Source organism: Nerophis ophidion, linkage group LG13 (assembly GCF_033978795.1).
Source record: "Nerophis ophidion isolate RoL-2023_Sa linkage group LG13, RoL_Noph_v1.0, whole genome shotgun sequence".
In the NCBI taxonomy this organism is placed as follows: domain Eukaryota; kingdom Metazoa; phylum Chordata; class Actinopteri; order Syngnathiformes; family Syngnathidae; genus Nerophis; species Nerophis ophidion.
Genome location: NC_084623.1, coordinates 28,092,083 through 28,103,519, shown reverse-complemented (window position 1 = coordinate 28,103,519; position 11,437 = coordinate 28,092,083). Strand labels below are relative to the sequence as shown.

The window sequence follows — 11,437 nt, the reverse complement described above, 5'->3', positions numbered from 1 at the left end:
AAGTAAAAAAGGTTATCTAGAATTCGGAACAGTTGTACACGGACTTTCACATCATAACATTACCTGTGACTGTTGCAGGGGGAGAAAGGAGATTTAGCAAACTGAAACTAGTTAAGAACAATGTCAGATCTAAAAGAGAGGCTAAATTGGGCTATGAATCTTTGGACACCACACGATTTGATTTGATTCTTGGGGGCAACGATTCCATTCAGAAGGGATTCCTGATTCAAAACGATTCTCAATTCTAAATCAATACTTTTGAATAACATTGGGTGCCAGTTCGATTATTAACTACATTCATCTATAAAATAGATCAAGAGTTTTGATAAATTCCTATATTACTTAAAGGAAAACTTATATTTAATAAATTAGATTATTCATTTAATATTAAAAATTGACTATCTTTACAAATAAGAATCCAGAGTCATATAAAATATTTAAAAAATCTATTTTGAACACCCTTACTAAATAGCCTTGCTTAGACTTACAATTGAAAGTCAGCAAGACTTCAGTTGGACTTCAAAGACCTCATCAGCAAATTTGTGAACAAAAAGGCTGGCGTTGGGCTTTCTTGATGACACTTACAGTGAACAAACAAGCTTGAGGCTTGTTGTTTTTTATATTTGTTTTATAAGGTCAAAGTAATTTCTTCACATGTACACATACAAGAAATCGAAAATACGTTTTCAGCACAGTCCCACTCAAGAGCAGACAAACATAACAATTATTCTACGTGCTGTTTTTTTACTTGCACATAAATTTAAGTTAAATGCTACATATTTATCTGTGGATTATTTTGAACCAGTACACTTATTTTTTTTTTGCTATCAGTGCTTGATTGTCAAATACAATAAAATACCCACTATCTATTTGCTAAGTGGTTAATTGAAAATGTGTTTCTAATCAGAGGTGTAATAACATGTTGCAAATCAGTGAAATTAGAATCCGACAACTAATAATTCATGATTTACATAATACTCTGTACTTGTTAAGACGTTAATTTAAAAAGGAAACAAATTGGGTTTATTAGACCAGGTGTTGTCAAGAACCCAGAAAAACACAATTGAAGGTGGCAATGAAAAGAGGGGCCTACACCAATATTCTTTCAGGGGTCCCAGAATTCTTTGTTCGTTTGTTTTTGTCCAGTTGCGGTAGGTTGCAGACATCGACCGAACACCTGCCAACCACACTTAAAGGCCATGTTTTGTGCTGCCCACTAATACCAACAAAGGTACAGCAATGCCACATACTGAAACCTCCTTGAGGACTGACGAGACTCTAAGATCTATTTGCTGTCTCTCTTTATTTTGTTACACATGCGTGGGTTCCCTCCGGTTACTCCGGCTTCCTCCCACTTCCAAAGACATGCACCTGGGGACAGGTTGATTGGCAACACTAAATTGGCCCTAGTGTGTGAATGTTGTCTATCTGTGTTGGCCCTGCGATGAGATGGCGACTTGTCCAGGGTGTACACCGCCTTCCGCCCGATTGTAGCTGATATGGGCACCAGCGCCCCACGCGACCCCAAAGGGAATAAGCGGTAGAAAATGGATGGATGGATGTTTGAATTATTTGGGACTACAAAAGCAATCTGACTTGCTGAAACCATCAAACAGGTAAGAGCGCAGGAACATTATCTCGCCACAAGTGTACATCAATAGGGCAGAATGGATTGCTCTCTTTATTTTGCTTGAAAGTTTAGTAAATCAGCTTTGCCTGTGCCGGTTAGTTTGCATGTGTTTTAGTTTAGACCGGGCCCACAGCATCATTGGGAAAATCACATTTTCCTGATGTTCTAAACGCCTTTGAAGCAATGCTGGACATGAGAACCATTGTCTCGCAAGAACATGAGAAAAAAACCCCGGAATATTTTCCTTAGAATTGACAAACGGACTCCTGTGGTGAGCTGGAGTCTATTCCAGGTGACATTGGGCTTTAAATCACAAGAAAGAGTCAAGAACTAAACAAGCATGCACACTATTTTTTGACACTTTATTGCACAAAGTTTGTTTTCTTACAAACACATTCAAGCTTTGAAAACAGTGAAGCAGCAGTCCTCCTTTTTCTTTGGTTCATTCTCAGCAACGACCTCCAGTAGAATCATGGATGTGTAGGTACTGCAAAGTACTAACGCTTAAATAATGTATGTTAAAGTACTACATGGTACCAAAGCTTAAATAGTGTACATGGAAGTGCAACACGTTACTAACGCTTAAATAACGTGTGTGGCAGGACTGCAAGGTACAAAAGCTTAGATAATGTATGTTGAAGTACTGCAAGAAGTATTCATGCTGGACGAAATGATTGTTGTGGTTTGGCTATAAATACACAAAAATACATTTAGAAAAAAAGACACAAAATATTCATTTACTGTCCAGTGTGGTGGACAGACATTGAAAAATAAAAGTGAACAATATTAATAATGATAACAATAATAATAATAACAAAAATAAGGCAAGTGGATGATCAGCGTTTGTCAGCAGGGGGCAGTAAAACATCTGTAAAGCCACAGTTATATATCCATACCTATCTTTGTATCAATATTTGATGTTACATCTGCAGGTGTATGTTTTCATGAAAGTTTGGACTATGCAGAAGACAATCGTCTGGATGTTTTTTTTTTTTTTTCCAGTTTATGGACTTTGGACTAAACCACGGCTGGACTTGATCTTCTCCAGTCTCTTATTGAGGTGCTTGTTGTTAGACTCCAGCTCATCCATCTTGTCCAAAGCTGAGCGTAACTGAGTGGGACAGACAAGGTATCATCAATATCAAGGATACTTCCCTATAAAGTATACGTTGTTATCAAGTACCATTGCTATTAAGAACACGTCGGTATCAGGGATACATCGCTTTCCAGTGTTGTTATTATCAAGGATACTTCCCGATAAAGTAAAAGTCGCTATAAAATATCCTCGATACCAAGCAGAGGTGGGTAGAGTACACAAAAATTGTACTCAAGTAAGAGTAACGTGACTTAAGAATAATATGGGTGAGGTTAAAAAAAAGAGAGATTCCGCAATCTCCAGGTGTGGAAAGTGTTTAGGGATAAACACCTTCCACGCCATCCTGAGAAAACTGATGTTTAAGTTTATATGTAGACTGCAGGGGTACGAGACTGATCATATTATATAGATAACCAATCCGAGGTGTAGTTCAATCGTATAAATGGAAACACTAGTATCTCTGCCTTTTATAGAATTTGTAGACGCATTTTTAAAGTGTTTGTGTCTATATATATATATATATATATATATATATATATATGTATATATTTTATTTTATTTATTTATTTTTTATTGCTGCATTTATTTATTAGATGCTTTTTACTGAGTATGCACAAACACTGTTTTTAATATTATGTGACAATGCCTTTTATACTGTTTTTGTCTGTTTTATATACTGTATGTGATTGTACTTGGACATTGGAGTCTGCAATGAAGCTTGATGGATTGATTGATTGAATATGAATTAAGTACAACGTAGTCATCAAAAGATTTACTTGAGCAAGAGTCAGTAAGGATTGCGTGAGAAAACTACTCAAGTACTGGGTAACTTGTGAGTAACGTCTGATTAACTAAGTAGCTATTTTTAATGGTTCTTTGACTGCAACTGTAGTTGGTGTGTGTAAAACTTAAAAAAAACATATAGAAGCATTTAAGTCTCATCTTAAAACTCATCTGTATACTCTAGCCTTTAAATAGACCTCCTTTTTAGACCAGTTGATCTGCCGCTTCTTTTCTTTCTCCTATGCCCCCCCCTCCCTTGTGGAGGGGGTCCGGTCCGATGACCATGGATGAAGTACTGACTGTCCAGAGTCGAGACCCAGGATGGACCGCTCGTCGGGACCCAGGATGGACCGCTCGCCTGTATCGGTTGGGGACATCTATACGCTGCTGATCCGCTTGAGATGGTTTCCTGTGGACGGGACTCTCACTGCTGTCTTGGAGCCACTATGGATTGAACTTTCACAGTATCATGTTAGACCCGCTCGACATCCATTGCTTTCGGTCCCCTAGAGGGGGGGGGTTGCCCACATCTGAGGTCCTCTCCAAGGTTTCTCATAGTCAGCATTGTCACTGGCGTCCCACTGAATGTGAATTCTCCCTGCCCACTGGGTGTGAGTTTTCCTTGCCCTTTTGTGGGTTCTTCCGAGGATGTTGTAGTCGTAATATTTGTGCAGTCCTTTGAGACATTTGTGATTTGGGGCTATATAAATAAACATTGATTGATTGATTGATATAATTTAGTGCAACATGGTGTCTCTAGATGGAAGTAGAATTCCTGTAGGCTGAAATGTAAACATATTTCTACCAACACAGATGACAGCTCATAATTTTTACTGGTTTAAAAGCATTCATTGAAGTTTTTTTGCTGCCTTGTCTGACATCATGTCACTTTTTACAGTCTGTACATTTCCATGTACTAATTAGTCTGATTTGTTAAATAATTCAGATTCTTCTATTCTAACGCCTACATGTGAAGTTTCCATTCTCTTATCTCTAATGGGACTGTGGCCATATGCAGTGTGCCTCCCGTACACTAAGGCGTGATTGTGGTCATTTCAGCTTGATTAGCTATGTGGTGATGTCAATACAGTAGAAGAAGAGAATGTTACATGCTAATAAGCTAGCACGAGTAAATTTCACGCTCCAGATCTAACGGAGAAGTACTTTCCACTGCAATTTGGTGCTATTGGTAATGTTTTAATGTGTTTAAATGAGAAATACAAAAAGATAATTTTTTGGTCAACTGTTTTAGGAGTTTTTTGATTACCAGTTGTTTCAAACAGTCAGTATGCTGTCTTTTTTGGGAACATTCTGACACTAATTAAATGACACTGTATCTATCCATTGTGGTGAAGGAGGAGCTGAGCCGGAAGGCAAAGCTCTCAATTTACCGGTCGATCTACGTTCCCATCCTCACCTATGGTCATGAGCTTTGGGTTATGACCGAAAAGACAAGATCACGGGTACAAGCGGCCGAAATGAGTTTCCTCGGCCGGGTGGCAGGACTCTCCCTTAGAGATAGGGGGACAAGCTCTGCCATCCGGGGGGAGCTCAAAGTAAATCCCCAGCTCCTCCACATCGAGAGGAGCTAGATGAGGTGGTTCGGGCATCTGGTCAAGATGCCACCCGAACGCCTCCCTCGGGAGGTGTTTAGGGCACGTCTGACTAGTAGGAGGCCACGGGGAAGACCCAGGACACGTTGGGAAAACTATGTCTCCCGGCTTGCCTGCGAACACCTCGCGATCCCCCGGAAATAGCTGGCCGGAGTGGCTGGGGAGAGGAAAGTCTGGGCTTCCCTGCTTAGGCGGCTGCCTCCGCGATCCAACCTTATTCGCTAGGTAGATGGACTAAATCGTCTTTAGTGCTTAAGTTCGATTGGTTAAAAAGAGTCATTTGACTGCCAGGCTACATTTGATTGGTGAAATGGAATCAAACGTCACTAATGCTTACATTGGATTGGTCAAACAAGAGTCATGTGACAGTGCTTGCTGGAAAAAAGGTTTTGTAAACAAATTAATATGTCTTTGCATGCCTCAATTAATATATTACAAATAATTGTGATATTGATAAATGTAATAGTTGGAATGCAACTCAATGTAATGGAGCAAAAGTAGTGTTTTTTTGTCACAAAAATACTAAAGTTAAAGTAAAAAAGTTTAATGCATTACAACTCTAGTGACAAGTAGAATGTATCAAAAAAGTTACTTTAGTAAATGTGACCGAGTAAAACTACTACCCACCTCTGCTACCAAGTATACATTGCTAAAAATGATACTTCGTTATCAAGTATCCTCACTAGCTAGTATATCTCAGAGCATTCAATCAATTGACCTCAGGGAGAAGCAGCACTCCATTTAGAACAAAAATGTACAAATTCTGGACAGGGAGGGAGTTGAAAAGCCTTCCTTGAACAGAGGAGGTGGTCTGTGACACCACCTATTTCCCACATACAACACTGTCCTTTCAACCATTCCTAAAAGACGAACATCTAACAAATAACAGGAGTTAGAAACATTCTGGTCACAGAAGGTGACCAGTATGCCATTTATAACATTTGTTTACAACTGAATGGAATGCTTGGGATTCCAACTATTTTGGACTGGTAGTAGTTGATCCACAGCAATCATCCTGCCACACAATACCTAAATGCTAACCGGGGGAATTTACACTTCAATGACTGTCGTTGTCTTTGACAGGAAGATTGCTCGTTACATCAAAATAGTTGTTTTTCTCATCACGAAAGAGCAAAACCATCCTTGCCCAGGCACACCCTCCTGTCTTTTTGAAGTATAAACATTTGGGGTTTTGGCACCAACCGCTAGACTATATCTGACCAATCTGAGTGTATGAGCACTCCAATGAGAGGCGAAACGTCTTCCAAAACAAACCAAACAGTGCAGTTGCGATCGATTGAATGCCCTGAGATGACAATGACCTGGATGAATGAGAACCTTCATAGACATCTATCAAGTATTTTCGCTATCAATGATACTTCACTCTCAAGTATTGCTGCTATCAAGTATCTCCAGTATCAAGTATCTTCGCTACCTAGGATACTTTACTTCACTTTTAATTATCGCTGCTATCAAGGATACTTAGCTATCATCTTCGCTTTAAAGGATACTTTGCTATCAAGTTCAATCACTTTCAAGGATACTTTGCTGTCAAGTATCATCGATGTCTAGTATCGTCGCTATCAAATTACAAAATTATCAAGGATACTTCACTATCACTTATCGTCGCTATGTAGAATACTTTGCTATCAAGTATCGTCGCTATCAAGAGAACTTTGCTATCAAGCATCGTCAATATTAAGTATTGTTAATATCAAATCAAGGATACTTTGCTCTCAAGTATTGTCGCTATTAAGTATCAATATCAAGGATACTTCGCTATCAAGTATTGTCACTATCAAGTATTGTTGCTGTCAAGTACAGTATTTTTTGGACTATAAGTCACAGTTTTCTTCATAGTTTGACCCGGGGGTGCGACTTATACTCAGGGGCGACTTATGTGTGAAATTATTAACACATTACCTTAAAATATCAAATAATATTATTTAGCTGATTCACGTAAGAGACTAGATGTATAAGATTTCATCGGATTTAGCGAGTAGGAGTGACAGATTGTTTGGTAAATGTATAGCATGTTCTACAAACCCCGTTTCCATATGAGTTGGGAAATGGTGTCAGATGTAAATATAAACGTAATACAATGATTTGCAAATCATTTTCAACCCATATTCAATTGAATATGCTACAAAGACAACATATTTGATGTTCAAACTGATAAACCTTTTTTTTTTGGCAAATAATCATTAACTTTAGAATTTGATGCCTGAAACATGTGACAAAGAAGTTGGGAAAGGTGGCAAACTGGCAATAAATACTGATAAAGTTGAGGAATGTTCATCAAACACTCATTTATAACATCCCACGGGTGTGCAGGCTAATTGGGAACAGGTAGGTGGCATGATTGGGTATAAAAGCAGCTTACATGAAATGCTAAGTAATTCACAAACAAGGATGGGGCGAGGGTCACCAATTTGTAAAAGAGTGCGGGTACTTTACTGGCCCGCCTGCAGTCCAGACATGTCTCCCATCGAAAATGTGTGGCACATTATGAAGCGTAAAATACGACAACAAGACCCAGGACTGTGGAACAACTTAAGCTGTACATCAAGCAAGAAATGTAAAGAATTCCCACTTTCAAAGTTTCAACAATTAGTTTCCTCGGTTCCCAAACGTTTATTGAGTGTTGTTAAAAGAAAAGGTGATGTAACACAGTGGTGAACATGCCCTTTCCCAACTACTTTGGCACATGTTGTAGCCATGAAATTCTAAGTTAATTATTATTTGCAAAAAAAAAAAGTTTATGAGTTTGAACATCAAATATGTTCTCTTTGTAGTGCATTCTATTTAATATATGGGTTGAAAAGGATTTGCAAATCATTGTATTTCGTTTATATTTACATCCAACACAATTTCCCAACTCATATGGAAACGGGGTTTGTATATGTTATAGTTATTTGAATGACTCTTACCATAATATGTTAGGTCAGGGGTGTCAAACTCAAATACAGAGTGGGCCAAAATTTTAAACTGAACAAAGCCGCGGGCCAATGCTGAACAAGTAAGCAAGGCTTATATAACTTTATAGTGACATGCAAAATAGAGTTTCAAATAAACATAATAATTATAAGTGATTTGTATTTAATTAAATAATTTTAATTTTTTAATAATTTAAAAATATCAATAGCATACCAAATTATATATTGTAGCGTCCCAGAAGTGTTAGTGCTGCAAGGGGTTCTGAGTATTTATTCAGTTGTGTTTATGTCGTGTTACGGTGCGGATGTTCTCCCGAAATGTGTTTGTTATTCTTGTTTGGTGTGGCTTCACAGTGTGGCGCATATTTGTAACGGCGTTAAAATTGTTTATTCAGCCACCCTGAGTGTGACCTGATCAAGCATGCCTTGCATTAACTTATGTGTGTGTAAAATCCGCTTGTATTGTGTGACTAGGACGGCACAATTTTTGTATGTAGGAAAAGCGGACATTATGCAAGGTTGTAGAGAAAGCTAAAGGAAGTGCCATTCAAACAATATTGTATTTGGGAGAATGGTTCCCCCGGGAGATTTTCAGGAAGGGCATTGAACTTCGGGAGTCTCGGGAGGGTTGGCAAGTATGAGGATTAGCGGTGTTAGAGCGGCATCGCCGCTGTATAATACCGGCAGGCCAACTCTAATGTTTAATTTGATATTACCTTAAGGGCCAAATTAAATTACACGGCGGGCCAAATTTGGCCCGTGGGCCAGAGTTTGACACCTATGTGTTAGGTTAACATACCGGGCACCTTCTCAGTTGGTTATTTATGCATCATATAACGTACATTTATTCAGCCTGTTGTTCACTATTCTTTATTTATTTTAAATTGCCTTTAAAATGTCTATTCTTGGTGTTGGGTTTTATCAAATACATTTTCCCCAAAAATGTGACTTATATATATATTTTTCCTTCTTTATCATGCATTTTTGGCAGGTGAAACCCATACTCCGGAGCGACTTATACTCTGAAAAATACGGTATTGTCATCATTATGGATAGTCTGCTATCAAGAATCTACAATATTTAAATCAAATACTGATGATACTTCACTATGAAGTATTGTTGCTATCAAGGCTATGTTACTATCAACCTTGACTCTTATTGATAAATAAATCCTAATACATCATTTGTTACATATTCGGCAAATTATTACAAAATATCTATTCATGTGAACCCGGTGGATTAGTAATTTGTTATTTAAATGTTGTTTGTGTTACAGATTGAGTACAAGAAGTAAGCAGATGTGGGAGTAATTGCTGTGAAATGGAAAACATTAGGATTGAAAAAGATCTGCTTTTTTCCTCCTTTTTGAACATGTTGAAATGTGAACTGTAAATATGTGATGTGCCACATTGTGATTAACATGTTCTAAATTCACTATTTCAATTTATTTAGTCTTATGATGCTAAACACACGTTCTGTGCCTTCTAAGGTTTCTGGCCCACAATTCAAGCCCCAGAGAAAGAAGAAAAGGTTGACCTTGTCATTACTATGCTAAAAGAAGCTAGCTTAGTTATGAGCTACTTTTACAAGATCAATGAATCCTTGGTACCTACACAAAAGAAGAAGGAGAAGAATGTAAGGACGACAGCAACAATGTCTCTTAATAAGACAACAGTTCGATAACTTTCTCACTTGGACACCACCACCATCATCACCTGCAGCTAATTCTTTAGCATCATAACTTGTACCAGAGTACTAATATTCTGTATGTTGCAAATACTGAGGAGGAAAAACGTGTGTGTAAAAGGTAACCGTGTGTGGAGATTTAATATTGACTTAAAATTACAGATGCACATTTTTTGGTCAAAACCGAAAACCATAAACGAGAAAACCACAGCCAAAGGCCGAAACACAGGAAAATAATTATTACTACTGTTTACTAACCTCGCTAAAATGAAAACATTCATTCTCGAAGAATAAAACTATCTTAAAATTGTTAAAAAATGCTTTTACCCCTGGTATTCCAACACAATAAAATACATTATTGTATTAGTACTGTTATATTTATAACAATAGTGAAATAATCATTGATGAGTCAAATACTGAATGCATGCTCCAAAGAGGACTGGTTGTTCTCCTGCAGATAAATTTGATTGTCATTGGATAAATGCTCGGCTTTGTCCTGGCCATCAGATAATCAGCATCTCTGGGAGTCTATTAAAGGTGGGCATAGCCTTGAGTGGCCTGGAAGCTCGGCTTCTACATGATGATTGGATGATCTGTCTGAGGCTATACCCCTTATTGTTCAACAGCGAAATGAGCAACTCAGCAATTTTGAAGTATAAACTAAGGGAGCATTTTCTTTCGGTACTGAGTTGATAGGAAGCGCTTTACAATCCTGTTAGTGACTTCTTCATATAAAAACAAATTTAGTAATTCAAGACTCTTGATATGTTTTCATATTGCCGGTTTAGATGACCGTTCATGGCAGCTTCGCAATTTGCCGTGCTCCGCTAAAGACTGTGTTCACACCAAACAAACCCTGGTCATCCGTCACTCATGAGCCCTGAGAATAGAGGGCTGCCGACATATTACATGTCTGTGTCGATCTTGTGGCAAGCTTGGGGGTTTGAAATCGACAGTTTTTCAAATCGCCTTTTGTCAAAGAAAGAACGCTCGTCTCTGTATTTGCATAGCAAAATTCATGATCCTGTGTTAATGCCTTCATAATCCACAAGTCACATTTTTGTCCCAGGACTTCACGGGGTGAACACTGCAACGATGCAGAGATGGCGGAGTTAAACATGAAAGTATTACGGGGCGGGACGGCGGAGAGTGGAGTACTACGCCACCTTTTGGGGTCCGTGGTAACACTGCAGCAATCTGCGTTGCTGTTGTGTTCAACTTTCTTCTTTCTAGACACTGTTCACAGCTGTTTAAAAAACGCCATTAACCGCCATACAAACCATGTGTGAATGCTCCTTAGAGGAGTGCTGCAGCGAGCCTCCATTGTCTGCAAGCACTCACAGGCGCTAACACTAGCCTCACTCTGCAACTCCAGCTGTACTTCACCTCTTTAAAATAACTTTAAAACTATTAATATTAATACAACTATAACTTTAAAACTGCCCTCTTAATATTTCCAAACCTTTAGCATATGGCTGTTTGTGGGTCTATCGTGGATATTTTGAAGTATGTCCACATGTTGCTTTACTTCCGTGAATTGATTAACGTGGACCCCGACTTAAACAAGTTAAAAAACTTATTCGGGTGTTACCATTTAGTGGTCAATTGTACAGAATATATACTGTACTGTGCAATCTACTAATAAAAGTTTCAATCAATCAATCAATCCAGATAATTTCATACTTCCTATTTA

General features: G+C 38.3%; 1 protein-coding gene across 3 annotated transcripts in view; it reads right to left on the bottom strand.

Moving 5' to 3' along the window:
- Positions 1 to 1,978: 1,978 nt before the first annotated feature.
- lrrfip1a (leucine rich repeat (in FLII) interacting protein 1a) overlaps positions 1,979 to 11,437 on the bottom strand; it is a 130,228-nt gene continuing 120,769 nt past the window's right edge. For all 3 annotated transcript variants that reach the window (XM_061918713.1, XM_061918711.1, XM_061918712.1), the window contains one exon: positions 1,979 to 2,741. In XM_061918713.1, the coding sequence (XP_061774697.1) occupies positions 2,634 to 2,741 (108 nt within the window). In that variant the 3' untranslated portion in view covers positions 1,979 to 2,633. The remainder of the gene's footprint in view (positions 2,742 to 11,437) is intronic.